The sequence below is a fragment of the Neodiprion virginianus genome, chromosome 3, assembly GCF_021901495.1.
Source record: "Neodiprion virginianus isolate iyNeoVirg1 chromosome 3, iyNeoVirg1.1, whole genome shotgun sequence".
Lineage (NCBI taxonomy): Eukaryota > Metazoa > Arthropoda > Insecta > Hymenoptera > Diprionidae > Neodiprion > Neodiprion virginianus.
Genome location: NC_060879.1, coordinates 42,622,397 through 42,645,664, shown reverse-complemented (window position 1 = coordinate 42,645,664; position 23,268 = coordinate 42,622,397). Strand labels below are relative to the sequence as shown.

Sequence of the window (23,268 nt, the reverse complement as noted above, 5' to 3'; positions counted from 1 at the left end):
AATGCTACCTCCAAGTATATATTTTCGATTATTTCGCACAGATCTTTGAAAATTTTGATTTAACATCCTGCGCTTCTTGAGGCTTTGCAAACAAATCGTGAGCCGACGAATGCCACACCAAATCTTTGGAATATATAAAGCTCTGACTATTACAATAAGCTCGTATCCGAGGACTATTTTTCGAGTTCTTGTATAACTTGAATTCCTAAATCCCGACCAAGCGAATCTGCATCGTTTTGTAGTGACTGCACGTTGTCGTGAATAAATGACAAACAAATCAAGTATAATACAGTTTTCATCATACATTTGCCCCGTTATCTACGATCCGGCTGGAACCCAGTTTCGCGGAATAAGTTGCATATAGAATGTTGACGCGCACAGACACTAATCATTTAAGGGACCTTTCAAAGTGATACTTGGATCTGACCGATCCTGGTCGTGAGTTTTTTCTTCCGCGTGGTTTGATATTAATGAATCAGTCAAGCGGTACGTAACCCAATTTTTTAGTGCGGCCGGACGGCGCGTATACATTTGATAACAGAAGAGAGTCACGAAAGACTCGTTACCAATGCCCGCACTCTGATTATCCAATTTTGCCAACTCATCCCGCGGCCCTCGAGGATCGGGACCACCACAGTCACAGATATACGCAGGTTATAGAGATAACGCGTCGTGCGGCACCTTGTCTCGCAGTCATCTATATACTTATATTGACTGACGATGATCGGACTTATTAAACGAGAGTCACTGTAGTCTTAAAGTTCGATCAAAGGATTCAAGTCTCGAAATCTCTGTGACTCGGTACAAATAGTCAATCGTATTTATACTAGTATGCAATTAGCGATCGTTTGTCGCGGTTTTCAGCTCTGCGTTGCGGAGCCGTTGATTCACAAATAAGAGAATACAACAACGTACTTTATACGCGTGTCACGAAGCGATTACCACTTTTTCTTAATTTTGACAAGTTGTCATGTTGTGAATATTTCGGAGCTTCAACGGGTGAATGAAAGTCTATTGACTCTGATGATTGAAAAAATTATTATCGTTATTGACAAGGAACGAGAGCAAGTCTTCTGTAGGATACAAATTATGGTGAAATATCAAAAATAATAACCTTTGGATTAATTGTAGTTACTTGCCCGAAACATTTGAACGAATTTCTGTATCGTGAAATATTTTCCATACAGTTTCAAAACTTTTTTTTTTTATTTCAAAACACCTTTTCGGGTTCGAGCTCGTAGCACAAATGTCAAAAAACTAATTTTTTTCAAACGTATACGATTATGAACAGAAAATTTTATTTTCCAACCAAAGTTTGTTAAAAAAAATGGTGTGAAAAAAGTGTAATTTACCGAAGTATCTGCGCCACCGCATTGAAAACGTTGTCGTTCGCTACTTATATACTCCACGCCGCCATTTTGTAATTAATTTGCTTGAAAAAAATTCAAAAATTTTCTTTAAACTATAAATAATAAGGCCCTCAAACTGAAATTGCTCCGAGTGTTTCCATTATCTTTAAACAAATTCGAAAAATTGGTGTGATTTTAGACCGTCCAAGCTAGACCCCTCCCCCCCATTAAGCACACATATAATATACCGGTGATTACAAAAATTTTCCGAGCTCTCGAGTCTTTTTGACCCTCTGCGCTTTTCTGAAGACCGAGTTAAAGATATGTGGGCTACGGGTAGGCTTGGAGGTAGAAGGCCTACAAATGCAGTGCGAGAAATCTTCGTTTCGTCGCAGCTGTGCCTAGAGCGGGTCAGGATGCCGCGATGCCGGGCCGGATGGAAGGACGCACATGTGAGTCGCGGGTAGGCAGCAAGACTGTTTCGCGTGCAAGACACGGCCCTTAGGGTCACTCGCGGCGTGGCGCGGGATGCCATCCTCCCTCCATACACGCGCAACGGACGGCTTGCGTTTATACTCCAACATGTCGGAGGTACAGATGCTGGCGGGAAACGGGATGGGAATCCGTGACGTGGGAGTGTGTGGGTCTACACCTGTTGTCGTTCACACCTGCGTGGGCAGCCGAGTCAACTGTTGCAGGACTACTGGTAAAAGGGGAGATTATAATAAGTTGAATCGGGCATTACGCGTTAGTAGCAGCAAGGAGACCCTGCTGTTTCGGGAAGAAAGGGAAATGGAACGTCAGTATCATCAATGGGAAGTTGGCTAATTTCTTGCCTATCCCCATCACGACAAATTAAATATAATATTTGGAAAAGTCATGGTAGGGTTAAAGGTTAGTCAAACAGGGCCCATGTGGACATTAATTAATTAATTAATGGAAATGTGGTACATATAATTGTATGACAATACGATGCGGCAAGCTGCTCTAGACAATTAAATGAGACGACGCGGCGTGCGTGCGAATATTTCGCCCAGCTTCCACGTTCCGAGTATCGCTTCCTGGCCCCGAGGCCTAATACAGACGCCGACGATGATGGATTACTCCCACCAGGTGTTGGGATGGCGCGAGGGACGAGACTGGATAGTTTCACACTTTGTCGTAGCGATTAATCGCCTGCGCCAGCAAACAGGCGACGAGAAGTATTTTACATGTTGATATTTCGATTGCTTCTCTCTCCCTTATTATTGTTATTGTTATTGTTGTTGTTGTCGTTGTTGTTGTTGTTGTCGTCGTCGTCGTCGTCGTCATTATTATAATTACTATTATTTTCATTATTATGCATGTTACTATTATCTTTGTATTGCTCAAATTTTCTCATGATCTTCTCTGCTCTCTATATCTCCTTTATTCTCTTTTCTACATTTACTGAATTTTCTCTGTAAATTAGCGTAGTTAGTTATTAAGATATCTGATCGTGTATACTGTTACTCATTTATACCCAAGGGTCTCCGCCCTAGTATAATAAATAAATGTTCTATTCTATTCTATTCCTTCTCTCCATCTCTCTCGCTTTCTATCTCTCGCTCTCGCACTTCCCCTCCCTGCCTACCTCTCTCCTTCATATATTCCTGTTTGAATTCAACCGAATCCTTCACCAGATGTGAGTAATTCTTTGTACATAGTAGTCCTCGAGCGTTCTTCTTTACTACAAGTCTATGTGATGAAACCGTGTGTGCCAGAGAGGGCGCATTATGTTCTTACCTTTCTCTGTACACATGACTGTTGTCCTTAGGGGATGCTTATTCCATGATGTCTGATAAACGCTTCTCTCTCTTCCTCTCCCTCTCTCTCTACGCACCCCTAGCTCTAGTCACTTACCCTTTATAACTATCCTTACTAATGCTGAGAATTAGTCCTAAGTTCTTTCTGTACCTAGCTTCTAAGTTCGTTCAATATTACGATGGATAATAATAAATTCCTATTCTACTGTCCCTCTCTCTTTCGCTCTCTTTTTTTCTTTTTTAATAGTTATTTTATAACTACTCTCGGTTTTTACTGATTAATTCACCTATTTTACGCATGGCTTTATTTACTTGTAATGACGTATCCTTAATTTGTTTATTTTTTGTTTATTTTCTTTTTTGTGTAATTGATGCGTAGTCCTTAGGGGATCGTAGTGACCCAGGACTTACAATAAACCCGTTTCTCTCGTCCCCCCCCCCCCCCTCACGCTCTCTCTCTCTCTCTCTCTCTCTCTCTCTCTCTCTCTCTCTCTCTCTCTCTCTCTCTCTCTCCTCTCTCTCTCTCTCTCTCTCTCTCTCTCTCTCTCTCTCTCTCTCTCTCTCTCTCTCTCTCTCTCTCTCTCTCTCTCTCTCTCTCTCTCTCTCTCTTTCTGTTCTCCAATAATTTCTAAATTCATTCATTTTCATACCGATCTCCTTTAAATCCAATTCATTCGTTGTTTGTGTAATGCAATACGTCCGTTGCTGTATTTTAGAGAATGGCGTGTGGTTTTAATTGGCCGAGGAGGAACATTAGAGCTCATCTGTCATGAGGAGGGCTTCCGGCACCTACCGAGTATCACTTTCGCAGTTCTATCGGTCTTGATGTTAATGCTACGAATGTAGACATTAAATTTTGGGCCAAAGTACCTAGTTCCGGCCGTCGATTCGCGATAGCAGGTGAGATAAACCTAGTTGATTAATGATTTCTTCACTGTTCGGAACACTTGTGTGAATTATGTAATTTTCATGTTGAAAGCAACGCGTATCTATATTACTTGATTTTCATATGCATTCCAGTATTATCCTCTTTTGTGTGTAAATCAAACACGAAACTATGAGAATGCCGTGTTTCGCCTATTTCTCCCGGGAGTGAAGAGTACGCGCAGGCGTAAATGTCACGACGATATTTTCCGAAGAGAACATTGCTCTCACAGCGCACATTCGACGCAGGTGATTCATGCTGGCGTTGAATCAGCGGTATATCTATATCTATAACACTCAATTTTTCACAATATTATACGTGAAATGCACGGTACAGGTATCACCGAACGATAAACGTTATACGGCCAACGAAACGATAAAACCAAACAAATACTTACCGCACTTCCCACTCCTGACGTACAACATTTAAATTGTATGTACTGTACAGCGTCATGCTGATAGTATTTTATATCTACATAAAATATCCCAGTCTTATCGTAATTCCACGCGGGCGACGATCGATGTATCGTACGTAGTGTGCTTCGTAAAAGCTGAGTCAAGCACGGATACGGCCTAAAAGATATCGTAATTATTCATTATATCGATTAGCCATTTCCATGCCCCGCTCGGTCGGAAATCAGACGGAAATGAAACATCAAAGATTTGCGATAATACTCCCGCAAATATAGTCGATTACAAAGGATCAATGCCGCCGGCTCGTGGTCACGGTAAAGCAGGTTATACGCATGTTTTATTTCAACTGCCGTGGCTTTTTTCGCGATGTCGAAATGCGATCTTGATTCCATAAATTTTTAATAGATCAGCCATTTCTGCACCTATTCCAACGGGACTGATCTTATTGCTCGACACCTTACCTCGTCAGAAATTGGATCCGAATGGCATATCGTATCGATCATATTTAGGAACGTTCTTAGTCTCTACAAGTGCGTATGTGTGAGGTGAGCAAGAATGATTGTATTATACGCAACGCAAGATCACACCATTTTATGCTTCGCATGTACTTTTATACTAAGGAAGAAAAATTCCTAACAACAAGTGACTACATTTAAAGATTATGAGTCAGACATAAATATTGTTATTGATGATTACAAATAAAAAATGTTTCACCCTATATAAATGAAATTATTCACTTTCAAATATAATCTAATGTTTCATAATCGCTGCGATATTTCCAATTGAACCTTTACGCAATCGTATCCTTTCGGACATTATCGTGTCCAATGAGTTGGTATTTCTCCAATAATGGTGGTACGTTGGTTAAATCCACAGTATCGTCCATCACACGCTGTTGTATTATTTTCAAGTTATTAGAACATCTAGATGTGATTCTTGTTATCAGCCATTTAAATACCACTGTTTAAATCTTTTTGCAGAGATGGTTGGTTCACAGAAACGTTATGGTCCTACGACCTTCTTAAATTGCGTTCGGTCAGCACTTTTTTAGTCGACTTATGAAGTCAAGTATGGAAGTTGAGTATTTCATTTATAGGCATATGTAATATCGTCTTAAAGTCTACGTAAAGTTTGTACGTATCATTCCCATGGTACTACAAAAATGAAAAAGATTTTAATCAATAATCCCATCGATTATCTGCATATTATTTAGAACTAGTTCCAGTTCACTCGTATACAGAACGAGGCTTGGTAAGTTTCGAGGAGTTGAATGAAGCTGCAAAGACTTGAGGTAGAGCAAACCACACGTCATAGGATACAAGGCAAAGTAATTGTGTAACGGCACGCAGTACAAAGCTTGGCTCTTGAGTTTTTACACTCACGCAAACGATGCCGGTACCGTGTGCCGGTATACAGTATAGCTACAATTACGTCAATTGTTTCATCCTCAACTGCTTGCGTTTTTAGCATTTATACATAAAAATTATCCTCATTTTTACGGAGCGTGGCCCGATATACCATGTCAGTTCCTCAACATCTCTCAAGCCCAGAGTTTTTCTTGCACCTCCTCATCCTCATTCGTTATAATTTTCATAGGAATCGCGTGACTTGGCGCGTAAGATGACAAGTTCGAAGACCCGGAATAGATTGACATGACTTGATGTAAGCTCCATTCGTATTAAAATGACTTGGAGTCACTTGACACGTCGTCAAGCGGTTTCATATGACTTCAAGAATTCGAATGCCTTTAAAAGACTCGACTCGACTTCAAGTGGTAACAATTACTGAAGTTATGCAACTGCTGTAAGCCGTGCATATCCCTGACATAAAAAATAGGTAACCGCTTGGGTAAATCGCACGAATGGCATCGATCACCCCGTTAAAATGCAGCGATAAGTAAATAGTCGGATATACATCAAATTGTCGTCTATGGCGTTGAATGTAACAACATAAATAGCGAATTTAGCTGTCAAACCGATCAAATTCACGATTATGCGGTACAATGTAATTTTATTTTTAATTTGATTTCAATGCAATAAATGATATAAAAATAGTCTAAGTATAGCGAGTATATTTCAGAAACCATGAACTGCAGGTAGGAGCGCTAGCCTCCTGCCTCAGCCGGGTCTTGCTGGCATTTAGGGTCCGTAGATAATTGGACGTGGGCCTTAATGTTGTTTTAATAAGTGGATAAATAAACATAAGCATAAGCATGAAACGTCATTTGAATCCGGATGTACCCGCGATGAGTGGGCTTTGATAACTCAGCAACCATACTTGCTTTTCAGCCTGTTAGGTGCAGGTACTTACCGGTGTGTCTATAACTCACGTTCTACTCTTCACTCTCCACGATCACGTGCCCCCTGTCGCTCTGTCTCTCTCTCTCTCTCTCTCTCTCTCTCTCTCTCTCTCTCTCTCCTGCTCTGTGTTCGCTCCCCTTTGTAAGTGTCTCTATACAAGCACAGTGGTATGTTCGTGAGCATGCTATACAGACGAACGTAGAATTACCGGCGCATATACCTCCGATATTCTTGTGCTGTTATGTGGTATATCTATACCTACGTGCACCGCCGTTGTTCCTTTACAGTTCCAACGAAGCGCTTGTATGATAATTATGCGGTAAAACGCGGCTCGTAGACCCGCCGTGGAGGAAGCCTTCTCACGAATATCTCATAAATTAAGAATCAAGAGCGAAGCGAGGATTGAGACGTGCTCAGGCCACGCACAATCAACATCGGACAACCATTTCTTGCACCAGTCATGCTACTTGCCATCTGCGTATATCAAGTACTAATTACGTCATATAATACGGACCTAGTCCTTTTGTCTGCACTCGATAGCTCGCTAACGATTTGTGGAAACTACAGATACCTACTTTCCTTAACATTGACACGTCTTTAAGTAATTTCAAATGACCATTACTTCAAGGGTCGAATTGACTTGCAAAACGTGTCGTTGTTACGGAAATAAAATTTTGAATCAGTCAGATCGGTACTCGAACTGTGCTGGGTCAAGGTATCCCGGAATGTGAAGAAAAACCTTATTTATGAGCGTAACAATGAAATTGAATCATCACTTTCATAAAACTTTCGTAACCACACTGTGATGAATCCGAGTAAATCATTCGTTAGCATGCTTATAATGCTTGAACAAAGATGATGAATTCAACACCTTTGGTTGACTGAATATAATTGCCGCATAGGTAACTTACGTAAGTAAATAAGTTCGAGCATTTCGGAGCATCCGGCACTTCCGATCTCCGGTATATTCTGAGCAATTCTTTTACAATATTCTTCGGTTGTTTTGCTTTTTTTTTTTTTTATTTTTTATTACTGACAAGGGAATGGGTATATTATATGGGAATTATCTATCTATATATATATATATATATAATTATATATATATAATTGAAATTTCAAGTTTTTCTTCAATTTTAATTGAGAATAACTTTTGAAAAATTAAATTGAGGCAAAAATATTAAGAAATCTTTTTTGTAGAACATTAAATTTCCTTTAAGAATCTGTCATGATCTTTTTTATACATTCATTGATTCGTTAGTCACGAAATTCCAAATTAAAAAAGTCAAATCGAGAAATTATATCAATTTATTAAGCTTAATTACTCGGAAACGGCTTGTCTGACAAAAATCTATAATCAGACCTTTTTTGTAGGGAATTTAATTTTATAAAGGGATAAGTGAACATAAATTTTTTCACTCCAATATTTCGACAGTTCTGACGTAAAACATCAAATTATTACTAAAAATCAAAAATAGCGATGATAGACCTCTTAAAGTTAATATTAAGGGCTTAAAATTTCATGAAATTTTTTTTTTGCCATACTGAATGATATTCTCAATATCTCTCTATCTATTTATATTATAAAAAAAAAAAAAGTCAATTTTTTTGGCCCAGTCTAATATATATATATATATATGTTCGCGCGGTTGGCGAGAGAGGGTTTGAATCTGCACGGTTGGAGGAAAAACGCAGGGTGGTAGATAACTAATTTCACCTTCGGTATTTTCGTAAAAAGAATAACACTTTTATTCACAAAGACTGATGTCGATTACAACGTGTGTTGAGTCCGCAAGCGATACGCGTATCGTCGCGTAGCCAGACGAATCGTAGCTAAACGGTGTTGTACTCCACCGAGGTACCAACGAGGTGAAGCGTACGCACAGAGAGTGGAAACCGAACTCTTCTATCCAATGTATTCAAAATATCGGCGCACGGCTCGAACAATATATATATATATTAGGCTGATTCAAAACAAACGGCTAATTTTTTTTTTTCAAAATCCTCACACAAGAACTCCCGAGAAGGTGTTAAAAGACGCCTGTAAAAAGCAGAGCCCTTAATATTATTATTAAGAGGTCGCGCATCGGGAATTTCTATTTCCCGTTTAAATAACACAGGAATAAATTTTTTAAAATTTTGCAATTTCGTATTTTTGCAACGGCTCATTGAATTAGCGGACCAAAGCATATTTTTGTAGGAAATTTGACGCTCTACAAAAAAAGTCCTTACAAAGTTTTCGATAGTCACACTCCTTCAAAAGTTATTCTAGGTCAAAGTTGAACTTACAAGAAAATTCAGTGATTTTTTTTTTCGATGATAGTATGAATCTTTTCTCATTATTTTGTTATAAAGATATATTTAATAAATATATCTTACTCTAATTGGGCTTTTTCAATCATTAATTTTCCCATCGAGTCAATATAAAGTTACCCTACAAAAATGCGATGTTAAATAATAAACATGTTATCATGGAGAATCCATAACTGATGCACTTGACTATTTAAAAATGTAATTGTTCCGAAATCTATCCTCTTTATAACAAAATAATGAGAAAAGATTCATAGTATCATCGAAAAAAAAAAAAACATTGAATTTTTTTGTAAGTTCAACTTTGACCTCGAATAACTTTTGAAGGAGTGTGACTATCGAAAACTTTGTAAGGACTTTTTTTGTAGAGCGTCAAATTTCCTACAAAAATATGCTTTAGTCCGCTAATTCAATGAGCCGTTGCAAAAATACGAAATTGCAAAATTTTAAAAAATTTATTCCTGTGTTATTTAAACGGGAAATAGAAATTCGCGATGCGCGACCTCTTAATAATAATATTAAGGGCTCTGCTTTTTACAGGCGTCTTTTCACACCTTCTCGGAAGTTTTTATGTGAGGATTTTGAAAAAAAAAATTAGCCTTTTTTTTTGAATCAGCCTAATATATATACATATATATATATGTGTGTATGTATGCATACGTATAAAATGTATGTCGACGTGTTTGGGGCGTGTGAAAGGAGATGTAAAAAATCTCTGATCATCCGGATATGCTTACGGTGCCTGCGTGGATAACTTATATGTATATACGTGTGCCTGAGTATGGATATGTGTATTTAATACATGTATTGATCGTATCCCACGATCAATTACGAAATTAATTGGCTGGCGGGCATCCAGTAAATCAACGAGAGTATACTTGCCTGCTGTAACAGCTACTGAATTCGCTAATTGTCATAAGTCTAGGGGACATAGCGAAACGATACGTGTCAAATATTTTCAATTGTTTCCACTTGCATTGGAAAAAAAAACTTACCAAAAGTATGCTCATAATGTAAAATAGTGGCAATTGTTTAAATTCAAAGACAAGAGAAAGAGAAGTGAACAAATTAATGATTTTATCCTTAAAACTGTTAACAACATCAATACCAATTTCAATCGATCGGCGGCACGAATTACAATAAAAATTGAGGTTTTCCGAAGCATCGAATAGCACGTCACTCTTGACCCCGAAATCAGAAAAAAGTTTCACACCTGCGCGGGCATAAATTAGGAACTGTGAGTTGAAATTTCTTCAATTAAGTACAATATGACGCGGCCAAGTGATAAAAATAATTGAAGATAAGGTTCTCGCTTATAATTGGCCCGCGGGGTTAATAGTCAGCGGCAAGGAACGCAGGCTATCCTGAGAAAGCCTATACGTATTACACCTACAGCACGTTGGCACGCAATCATTGAGGTGTACATGCTTCGCTGTGCATATTCAAATTAAACTTTTTATCGCAAATCGGACTTCCCCATTAGGACATTGTCTATGGACTTACGTGAAGATTTATCGAAACGAATAGACAACGCCAAATTATAACTACACATGCTCGGTTGGTCCGATTTACATAGATGTAATTATACATGTTTTTAACGAATATGCATGAAATCAGGTGTAATAAATATTCTATCCATGACTTCAATTACTGCAAGATGAATGCGGTCACTTCTCTTTCTCTCTCACTCTCTATTTTATTTTTAATCTCCCCCGTGCTGCAAGATATGAATTGTTGACATATTTATATGAAACGTTGCGATTACGTAGCACGTAGTGCGTAATTATTTCCGGATGAAAATGGAAATTAGATCTTTTCAATCGCAATACACTTTAGACAATGGTGTACTATGGCGAATTGAACGTGGAACCAGCAGTCATGGCTATTCGCCTGTCGGTGTATAGGAAGAAATACGATAACGAAGTGATAGAAAAACAACCGATAAAGAAGCGAGGGGTGGGGAGACAGATAGATAGACAAAAAGATAGATGGATATATGCATGTATTACCGAAGTAAGAAACCAGAGATAAAAGTATAACCTTCTCGGATACCGAGGATGGCGAACATCCAAGTAGTTTGTGAAATATTACTTTATGCCAAAAGGTGCGATATCCCGTCGAAAACGGCGTCCCGCTACTTCCCGAAAGTTTCGGACCATGGAAGGGCTAGCTATCACTTTGTCGGCGAGAAAAACCACGGGTCTTACAGAGCTAGCAAAAATATTTCATGCAACGAGGTAGGTACGGAAATCGACAGGCACCCACCGACTCTGATTCTTTCTTTCTTTCTTTCCCATCTCCACGCCTCTCGACTCCCTGCCCGTTCATACCCAATTCTTCTTCTCTCTTCGGTATAGGTAGGTACACACATACAAATGAAATTGCATTACTTGGTACTACCGTGTGATGAACACCGCACGCCATGTGCTTACTTCTATGCAAATCCGTGCCAGCGAACAAAGGCTGAGACCTCCGAAGAGCACCGTTCATTTACACTGCTTTTAAGACGTCGACCAAATGTAACGTCCTCGTTGTCCCACTGCCATAATCAGATGCCATGCATTCATTGGATATGAGATAGGTAATTGCCAGGAATTGTCAAGAGGCTGCTGTGCGACAAGACATTTTTCGTACCTACGTACCTGTGCGGCGGCAGGAATATGACGTTGTTATACGTTTACGAATAATTCGATCAAATCATACCTCGGGATAAAATTATTAAAATATAAATTTTCAACTAGTCACGCATAATCCGTTATTCTAACAGAGCTACAAGTTTTCATAAAAGCAACTAGAAATTCTGATTTTTCTTCGTACATACAGAATATACGTAAGTTTAAACATATGTATCGATGCGTCAATAATTTTTTGTGCTTTTGTTTCCGTGTCACGCAAACGTAGCTTGCAGATACGCATACCCGAATGGGTGGATAGTTATTCCAAGAAATGATGATAAATGTGTCAATATAAATGTGCATAATACCCGCATCAATTCCCGCTAACCATAATTAAGTACGTACAAAATTTATATCGTGGGTGTAGATACCGCGGCTATTCCGCATAAGATAAGCGGATAAGTATATATACGCTTGTTACTACAGACTCAAGCTGTTAGTCATAATATCAAATATGCAGGTTTACCAAAGAGATACCAAACCATCTAAATACAATATTTTTCAAGATTCAGGCATTTTCCGATCACGATTATCCACCAATAGTTGAGATCCTGGGCGCGAGAACGGTTTAACCTCACGATCAGTCGAGTTTTACCCCAATTTGATCAAAATGAAATCAGAAGACTTTGTGATAGGTAAGGATGACCAGAAATAATCGATTTTCAATTAAATCTATTATTTTTGTTTTGATTAATCTAGTATAATCGATTATTTTTCGAAACTTGATCAATCGACCGACTCGATTGTTTTTCCTCGCGATCGGTTCTCGTTTTTTTACTCCCATGAACGACGCGATGCAATATCAATTAATTAATGTGATTAGAGTATCAATTATTATCATTGTCTTACTTACTAATTGTAAGTACCTAGTTGAAATAACAAGTGAAAGTGAAGAATTTACACCTGAAATTGAAAAATATCTTGAACGAAACTATCAATTATAAAAAAAAATAAAAAATTCCCGCTATTAACACCACATACTGAAATTTACGAAATTTTGTTTTCATAGGAACCGTTTCAAAAAAATACGAAATAATCGATTAATAGATTAATTTTTACCTATTCAATCGAGTTGTGTTCGATTATTTTTTTGGACTTGATTAATCGAAGCATCGATTATTTTTAGCTTAGTGGTCATTGCTAGTGATAGGTACTTTGGGTATTAAAAATCAAATACTGCATCTTCTTATTTACAGATCGGATCCACGCCAATAATGGTATTTCACAATTGCTCGATAAATGTTAACACCTTTCTGTGAACACCTTTCCATTTGAAGGGAGATTTGAATCGTTTTGCACGATTGAGTGAACTTTATAATATTTCGTTCCTAATTGTCACTGAAAATTTATTGGATAAATTTTTTACACATTATTTTACTCCAATCAGGCCTAGTATAATGTTTCAGTATGAAAACTGAAGTAATCAGTGAAGTATTTTTAGCTTCATTGTTGTAATATCGAACTATCATTTGCATGCGGTATAAACAACATTTGCAGACGAATACTCGTGCATAGCGTACCTACTTGTTTCACGAATATCACCAGTTTATTCAATAAAATGACGAAGTTTCATGATTTTCGTTGCGCAGTTTTCTTTGCAAGTTTTTCCAAAAAGTAGCACGCTGGAATGGAAAGAAGAAAATTAATTGTTTTTAAAATGCCGCTTATTCTTCTTCCGCTTATACGCAATAGGTCGCAAAGGTCGTGCGCTTCTAATATAACCCTATAATAATAACCCTATGTGATTTCTCAGGAGACGCTGCCCATGGGACGGACAAAAATACGGGTCTAATGAAATTCGATCTAGTTTCACCGTTTCAAATTTTATCAAGATCCGTCACCCCAGATGATCGTCCTCCCCTTGCTAGTCTGGATTAAATCGTTCTTGCACCGAGTTTTAAATTTTTTATAAATATCGCTTTGTATACGTGAATCGTCATTGCGATAGAGCTCTCGACCGACGCGATTGACGTTCGATTCCGTCGCCGTTGAACGCAAGGATGCAGCGGGTGACCTCTCCTCTTATATCCTGACGTACCAATATTGGGAACAGGACGTTTACGGAAGTAAATGCACCACGGTTATAAGATTCTATTACAAGATCCGGCATAATTTTTATCCCCGCAATAACAGTCACATTTTTTGATCCGTTCCCGACGAAATGAAAAACCAATTAGATTCGCGCGTAGATCAACCCCCGAGGTGAAAGAAATCGTCAATCAAGATCATCTCCGGGATCGTAAAAGTCATGAGATGCAGGACCAGGAGTAGAAATGAATACCGAAAGGGGTAACCCAGCAGGTGAAATGTACCACGCAATCCTGACGTCTTTGTTGCGAGATCTTCAGAGATTGAAGGCAGCAGCCTGGCCGAGGTACAATACCCCGTACACGCGCGGTTGAATAAAAAATAAGAGTGAAAGGGTTATACCGCACCTTACCCACCGCCACCAAGAGGAGCAGACACGCGCACTCGTCCCGACCGACGAATTCAAGGGCCAAATCCTGCCAAGCACCTTATATAAGAACTGCAGCAACAACGAGTCGGAGAGCTAGACCGCGAGCCCCGATCGGGCCTCGAACGAAGGATCAAGGGGTAAAGGGGCGCGCAGCACGTGTCAGACCCGACCCTTAACCCCTCCCCACCCGCCCTGCCTTTATACCTTATGGTGAATCTTTGAAGAATCCGGTACGCGTGTCGCGGCGATTTAGATTGGCATGACAGGGGCAGGTAGACAGGGTCGGTTCTATCGGTAGGTAACCCCTGCATACCCTATCGCAAGGACGGGGCAGAGCCGAGTCTGCGGCAAGGAGGGAAACGCACGAGGCGGCGGAAGGAAGCCAGGTAGAAAGGGTTTAACCTGGTACCTGCTGCCATGCCGTGTGGTCACGTGCCTCGAAACACTATCGCGGCTCAGCTTTATTCGGCGGATACTTCAACCTCTTACTTGCACATCGCCCCCCCTTCCCGGCACACGCCGCCGTTACCCAGGTTGACGACCTACGCCCAGGGACAAGAGGAGGGAGGAGAGACCTACGACCCCCGCGACCTAGTCTCAAAGCCGACCGCGGAGAATTCGCCCCGCGAGGTGTCCTTCTGTTGTGGCCTACCTAGACGTAGGCACGCTCGGCGTAATCGAAAGCCTTGAATCGCCGCGTCGCCTGGGCCGAGCTATGGAATAAAATTAAACCCTGTAACTGCGTATCGCTTCAGACATCCGATATCATGTGGCATACACCACCCTTTATACAGAGGCACGTATAACATCCTGATTACATCCAGCCGGATAAGCTTCATCTTTCACCGACACCTTACTGCACCTGCAAAACTGGAATGTGTGATTTCAAATTTTTTTCCGTAATCCTCCACGCAACCCTGTCAGATCAGATAAGCAGTTCAATTTTATTTCATTCAATCCCAGGAATTAAACTGTTACGAAAAACTGCCGCCTAGTAGCTGATAAAAACGATAACAGTATTGTTTACTGTCCAAACCTGAATCGGCGGACGGTTAATCACGATTGTTGCATATTTGAATTTAACACGGGCTTAAGCGATGCTGGTCGTTTGCGCATGCCAATAAATATATGTATACCTACCTATAAGCAAGTGGACGAGTGAGTTCATAAGTGAGCGAGCATCCGACTGTGTGATAATGGTCAAACTTTATCGCATGGTTTGCTCACGCTTGCCAAATACAGATATGGCTAAAATTTTCAACCTCAGTTTAACCATATGGCGGGACCTCGGAAGATCCGTCAGAATATCTTAGCGTGGGTGAAACGTGACGATGTATAAGGGCTTAATCGCTGTATCGAAAATTGCAGGATATTGGTAAGTGTAAGATTTTTGAAATGAAAATCTATAATATGAAATAAAAGCCATCGATGCATGCCTTGGATATAATTTTTCCCGTATATATGTGCCGGCCACAAGGTCCTTGTTATCGGGTCGTTGGGCGACTCAACGCCTCCAGCGTATACGAGGTCTGCGTACTAATGGGAGGAGGGTAATTTAAATACACACATCGTGTCAGCGGAAAACTGTCAAGCGCGATAAAAGCCGTTGAATTACGGTGAATTAAACCTTATCGATAAAAAATGCGTCTGCACCATCATTGTCATTACTTTCAAATCTGCTGGGGAAAGTTAAATGGAAACATCGGCTGCAATGGGCACTTGCTCGGTGTTATAAGGGTACGGGCGCTCGCATCTCTAATCATTGAGTAACGCACACATATGTGTTCATTCGCTTTCGTGAACTTTGGTCCATATAAATGTTATAGGTAGGTATAAGTCTGTCTCCTGCACAGGGGTTTTCACACGAACGATATCGGTGTAATAGTATACCGAAAACAATCATATTATCACGAGTATCGCAAGTGAACTCGTAAAAACTGGTCAAGGTCAACAACGGTACTGCATGAATCGACTCGTGTAATCATATTTTTCGTTTGATTGAAAATTGCTTTTCCGGTTTGTCTTCATTTTCATTTTTCGGCACAGTGATACAGATAATTGCTAGCAGGATGATCCTCAAAATAGTATCGACAAATTCGGACTCAGCTATCCCGTTAATCAGTTTAAAATAAACAAATAAATATAACTTACGAAGTACCGTTCTCTTTGTCACGTCTGACCTCTCACGCAAGGTGCCTGAATTTTGCAATTTGAAATACATTGGTTATTAGGTACAATATTTCAAGTTACCTTTTACCTCAGGACTAATTGTTTGCTAATAAATTTGTAACTCTGAGAAATGAGTCACCATTGATACTACTATTTGGTTAAAGTCTCGATAAAATCATCCATAGGGCATTATGTCGCAGTTGTACACGATTTGAGTTGACCTTTCTTTCTTGGTATGAGGAAATATCGTAGCGAAAAATTGTGAATCTTGAAAAATGTAATTAACACAATACCTACAGCTACCCGTGTCCTATGACAAATATCCATAGATCGATTATTTATTTTAAAGCAGCTGTGAAATGAAGTTACCCGCTGCAGGTTCCTGGTATTTTATTCCATTATTATTACATATTACGGATGCAATGTTGAATCTTTATCAACTCGACATCGTTCGGCCCTGATCGAATTTCTTTCTTCAATTTTGAGATGATAATTTGTCACCTTGAAAGAAATCAGATTCAAACGATGTATTATTATATAATTGACAAATAACGTCTGTTATACGCCATCACTATAACATATAAGATTATGCTAATTTTTTTGCCAACCAGTACTATCAATGCACACTAATTTCTCATAGAGATTTTTTTGCAAATAATAGGTAACACATCGAAATGTGTGCTGAAAACGAAGTGAAACGAACCCATTTTAAATGACAAGGTTCACCCGTATTGCGCAAGGATTTAAGGTTGAGGTAGAGAACTGTGCCCTGGAAGAAATTTTTATTCCTTTAATTGAAACTGATTTAGGGTGCGGCTTGATCGAGATTCACTAGAGTAAGCTACAATTTCCAAGAATACCTTGATAACCGTAACGATCGCACATATCGCAAATGCATACCAGAAGACTGAACGTACATACTAGGAAAGCACGATCGTGATTCGACTTCCGCCGTGCGTTTATTGTCCCAGTGATCAAAGGTACGGGGACGCGGAACGGAAGAGTCAGATCGTAAGCAGGCCTTGTAGAACGAAAAATCTCAACGATCGGTTTCGATAATCGGCCATCGGTAGTAATAATAAATAATAAGTAGTAATTAAAAAGAATTCTTCCGAGTAGGTACGAGGTAACAGTGATATGCGTCAACACGCGTTGTACGAACTCGGAAAAGATAGTCGTTTATTCTTATTATACGTATTTGTCGCGTTTACCTCTTATCGATAATCGACTAATCTTCTTTCAAACTATTGCGCCATATCTTGGACGCGTTCATTCGAGCCGAGGCGAGCCGGCTATCAGTTCCCCTGCTGTTTAACATCTACATAATTATCATCGCTTGTACATTAAAAAAAAAAAAAAAGAATCTAAAAGGAAGAAAAAGAAGAAAAACGCAATTGTCAACATATTGACACAGCGTACAGCTAGTGTCGATCATGACGAAGATATACCGACTAGGCCCTCTCCCCTGCTCCTCCTCCGCTCAGCCGCCGAGCGATTCAGGCGCATAAGCTGGGCCCTTATCGCTCTTAACTTCGTTTACTTAACTTTGTTTAAAAATCAGCAGATACCGACCACCTATATAGATAGGAACGCGAACGTGCACGCCACATGAGCTGATCAGGTAGAATGTCGTGGAATATTACCTTAATCTCATGGTATTCCAATATTAAAAATCCAATCTATTGTTAAAAATCACTTTGAATTCGACGTCTTTATTTTTAGTGCAGTCTCATCTTGTATTGAATGGATGAGGCAAACTGCGGATATCTTAGCATCTGAGTGACTCTCGACCTCTCATTTTATCCCTTTTCCTTACTTTGCAGTGCAGGTATAGCTTATAAGTACCGTTCATGTTTAACGACGTTTCACTGATTCATGAAATATTTTTACTTCCGAATCCCAGTGCCATAATTTCTAGACTTTAAGTTATGGCTGTCGAGACGGCTGCAAAGAGACGACTGTAATTCGTTATGTTTCATCATTCCATTCATATACTTATGAAACGATGCACTGTTAATCCGACTCATATGACTTTGTCAACAAAAATTCCAAAGAAATTGACAAGGGATCGTGAAAATATTATAAAAACGTCAATTCCAGAATACGGATTTTTGTCTTCACTTTTTTTTTTTTTTTTTTATTGGCAGAAGTTTGGTTGACGTAAGTATTTGGTGATAGTGAAGCGGTAGCACCTAACTGTTGTAAGCTCACTCCGACTGTACGTGTCCAGAGTCCGCGAGACCGCATACTCATGATAGGTGTGGTAGAGCAGGTGCGACTCTGGTATAAATTTGTGAGGTGATTTGCCAATTCATTTGGCAAAATTACTATTTTCAAAATAAGGTCTATGGATAACTTTTCGTCGCAATGTTGAGTGAAAGAGTTCAAACGCCGACTTGTATTTTGCTATCTCGCATATTATCAGGGTGGAAGGGAGTAAAACGAAAAGCATTGAAACACGGTTCAGAAATATTCAACTACATACGACTCCAGATATTGCAAAGTTTAGTCCTGAAGTGGACGCGAGAAAGATTGACGAAATCGGCGACAGTAAAGAAGCTCTGCAATTCTTGAACTGAAGACAAGTTAGGAGGGCGGGATTTGAGGGCTCTTAGCTTCTCTGACCGTAGCATTGATATTCGAAAAATCTTTGCTAAAATTATGTGAAAAATTTCCGGGATGTTGAATTCACGTATATCGGACACATTTTTATGAGAAAATGGAACTTATGCAGAATCATAATAATCGGTATTATCTGCAGGCTTGAACCCCTCTTCAACAAAATTGCACGAATTCCCCATGATGCAGCTGCACATCTTTCTCAGTCGTATTCCCTCAGTTTTCTGTAACGAGTTTATACGCGAAGTCAATGAAAAAAATTCGCCCAAGAAATCGACGAACGTAGGTCAAACTGAAACATCCTCAACTAAAGAACTTGATTCGAGGGGTCGGATTTTGAGCGGGACAGATTCGATGTCACATTATTCAACATAAGGATGTGTTGGGTAGAAGAGCACAAAAGCACCAATTGTTGCCACCGATATTTTTTCACGCACCATCCTAATATACCTGTACACCTACGCATATGTATCTAACCTTTGTGATCCAGGTAAATAAGATCGGACCGCTCATACACAAACGGTTCCCTTGGTGCGTAATGGGTACAATGCGGTGGATTTGACAGTGGCACGGCGTTCCACCGGGCGGAAAATGAGGGCGACGATTATTACGGCGAGGGGGGGGGGGGGGGGGGGTTGGTAACGGCCAGAGCCTCGCAACGCTCCGATAGAAGGGACGAGAAGAGAAGAGAAGGGAGAACGAGATGTGGAATAGAAGAGATACATACCTATAGAGAGGGAATAGAATAAGAAAAGGTAAGAAGCCGCCGTCGGGATGAACAATTAGCTGCCGAGGGTTGAGAGAATGGTAAGACGGATAAGATCGACTCACCGGTATCGGTTCCGTGAAGCGGTCCCGTCGGGCTTCCGCCGGTCGAAACGCCTTCGTCTTCGCTTCCGCTGTCGCTCCTCTCGCTGGGGCTGTAGCTTCTCCTGCTGACGGCGCTGCTGCCGCTATTGCTGGTCAACTTCTGTCGTCCTCCGAGGTTGTTATTGTTCCTACGGGGTGTCACCGCCCCGCCCTGAAGCCGCTCGTGCATCATCCTGACGGCGGCCTGAGCCGCGACGTGGGCCCTCGCCTGGAGGTGGACGGCTCTCTGCTGCTGGAGCGAGCCGACCGAGAAGTCGAGGGGCTGCTCCGGGTGCTCCTGGGTCCGGGACCGTGACCGGGATCTGGAGCGTGAGCCGGCCCTCGCCAAAGCCGTGACCGGGGTCGCGGGTGGTTCCTGATGTTGGACCCCACCGGGGGGGTTCCACCACTGGTGAATACCTCCACCCTGGGCAGACCGCCAAGCCTCGATCGTGTTATTGTTCGTCGGGCTCGACTGGAGCTTCTGCTGGTGAGTGAGTCCCGGCTGGTGCAGATGGTGCTGCTGCTGAGGGTGATGAGGCTGCTGATGGTGCTCCTGGTGCTGCTGGGCCGTAGGTTGGCCCGCCGAAACCGCCTCGGTCATGTTGTTGTTGTCGAGCAGGTGCATGTTCGGCGTTTGCGTCATCGGCGGGGTTAGGCTCGACAGAAATGAAGCGGCAGGTACGAGTACCGGAGGCGGAATCTGCCGCTGGACCGACCTCGCAGCCTCCGCGACCCACCGGCGTACCGCCTCGCTGTCAAGACCCGCCAGCCCTGCACCGACACCGTATATCGTACCTTTCACACCGGGTGTGTTGCCCACTCCCGGTAGAGCGAGAATCTCAGCGCCCGCCACGGCGAACTCGGGGTCCGGACTCCCCGCAAACGAAGCCGCCACCTCCGCTAAATCCACCTTAGACTCGGCGGGACTCGTGTCCAATATCTCTTACGTTTCCTCGGCCCCTCTGAGCCGCACGCCTGCCGATCACCCTCGATAGTGTCCACCGATGTCGAAGCTAGACCCTGTCTTCGCCCTCATCCGCCCCGGGTCTCGGTTTACTCGCCGAAGGTATAACGGGTGACGATTTTCTTGTTCGTGGGAGAACTTGTTCGGCACCGCCTCCTTCCCGCACTAGTTCACTCAAACCACCAGAATCAACCAAAACCACTGCAGGTATAAACGGCCGAAGCCCAAGGCGGCGCACTGATCGTCACTCGGCTTCTGCCGGTCCTCGCGGTGCTGGAGAACGTCACCACCCACGCGCGTGAATAATACTTGTTCGCAATGCGGGATTTACCACTGAACCGATGTTAGCCGGCCACCCGGGCCGGTTGTCACTCTGGGAAGGTATTTAATGTCGGGTAACGCGTTGCGCTCGATCCTTGAGGTGCTGGGGCCAAGACGCCGTCGCGTTCACTAACCCGCGGGGCGCTCTGTTATCGTTACCGAGGGCGCGAGCGCGGGCGCGTGCACGAGCGAGAGAGCGAGCGAGGTGCGTCGACGGGGATCCGGGAGTCGGTGCTCTCGCTTGCATGTGTGCAGCAACACTACGGCGCCCGAGCGGGATCCCGGCGTCACAGGGCGACGGGGGCAACACCGATGGCGAGGGCACCGCCGATCATAAGGTGGGGGAGTCGCTGGGCAGGAGGAAAAAAAAGAATATTGCCGAACCTGACCGACGGACGATCGCCGAGGTGGGGGAGACGCCCGTCTCTCTGACACACGGCGGGCCGACCGCCGTCGGCTTCCCAGATTCCCCTGACGGTGGGGAGCTTCCGGATGGAGGGGAACCCGGAGACCAATCCAGCGCCGCCGCCGTGCCACGGCAGCTCCGCCTAGGAGTCCTCCTTGGCATCCTCCTCCTCCTCCTCCTCCTCCTCCTCCTCCTCCGCCGCCACCGACGCCGCCGCCGCTGCCGCTACTACCGGGAGGTGCGGGCGTACGCCGATGCCCTCCACCTTCTGCATAATTCCTCTTCGCCACGATTCAGCCGCATCGCCACACCGCTGAAAGATCTGAAATGTCGCGGGGAGCTTTGCATGGTACACGGCCGACGAATCGAGCCTCCACAGGTATAAAGAGCCCGCTGGGTGAATAAAGGACCCCGGGAGCCACAGCCTTCCACCTGATTCCGAATGCTCAGTCACATGTGACAAGCCACAAGTAGCTGTGAAAAGAATGTCCGTCGTTTCGATTATTACGTACTGGAGTGGTGGGCTTTGCTGCGCGATTCGTTTCGACGAGTTAACCGTTCATTCAACTCCTGTGCGATGTCGATGCGAGCCTTCGCCCCCCCCCCCCCCCCCCCCACACCCCTCTCGGTCACTCTCTTGATCTCCGTTTCACTGTTTCTTTCACTCTCTTCGACGAAGATTTTCTTACTGATGAATACGATGGACCATACGGCGTATAAACGAAAGTCCTTCAATTACGAAAATCAATTTCTGCCTGCAGAATTTAGCGATATTGAGGCCTTTATACACCAGCTATAAGGGGGACGAGGGTGAAGGCGAAGGCCGGACACCAAGCGCTAGACACAGCATCATCGCTCTGTGTGATGCAGTGTCTCCTGAATGGCCGTAGTATACGCGACGTATACGGAGAGGACGAAAACGGCACCGGCCAGATATAGTAGGATTAGTGCCGAGACGAATCGTTGAAGGCGCCCTTGCCCACCACCCCCGCATCCGGCCAGCCGCCTGCAGTATAAGCTTAACCCTCTCCCCGGGTTACGTCTCTCGTTTCATTGAGACTTCTCGCGTCTCTCTGCCGAGACTACCCTGTTTGCAGAGAAACGTGTTACCGAAGGTTCTTATCAGCCCTGATACTCTCTCTCTCTCTCTCTCTTATTTCACTCACGTCTGTTGTGTTTTGTGTATTGGCAGTCGTATATGACGAGATTATAGATAGCTGCCGACACGCGAATATTTTTGCTCAGGTGTTATTTTTGATAATGCGCCTTAATTTCCCTCAATGCATGTATGCGGCCAAGTTCCGTAATGAATTTTAGCGGTTGTTAATAAAAATAGACATTAATCCGTGCAGAAAAATAATCGTGCCTTTCGTAATACTTTTAATGTCTATTACTATCCAGGCGTTACGATGGTAACAGCAAACGCTATGAAATTCAATAAATACCCTGCCGTATGTTTGTCAATTAATATAACACATGCGTAGTGAAAAACTTTCTTATCGGTCAGATTAACGATGGATTAACGAAGATGCAGTAGGCCACATATTTGACTGCACAGCAACTAAACAATCAACCCTCGAATGCAATTTCCTGAACCTTTTTTACCGTAGATTTTATCTGTTGGCCTCCACCCCTCCTGTACCGGCATGTTCATTCATCGAACCGTGTAACTGCAGTAAATCACTTGAGTTGCAACACATATCGGGTCCAGCTTGCTTTAACTTGT

General features: G+C 42.3%; 1 protein-coding gene across 2 annotated transcripts in view; it reads right to left on the bottom strand.

Annotated features, from left to right (window-relative positions):
* The window catches only part of LOC124300557 (uncharacterized), a 118,298-nt gene extending 96,920 nt beyond the window's left edge, over positions 1-21,378 (bottom strand). For both annotated transcript variants that reach the window (XM_046754773.1, XM_046754774.1), the window contains exon 1: positions 19,831-21,378. In XM_046754773.1, the coding sequence (XP_046610729.1) occupies positions 19,831-20,494 (664 nt within the window). In that variant the 5' untranslated portion in view covers positions 20,495-21,378. The remainder of the gene's footprint in view (positions 1-19,830) is intronic.
* Positions 21,379-23,268: the final 1,890 nt, after the last annotated feature.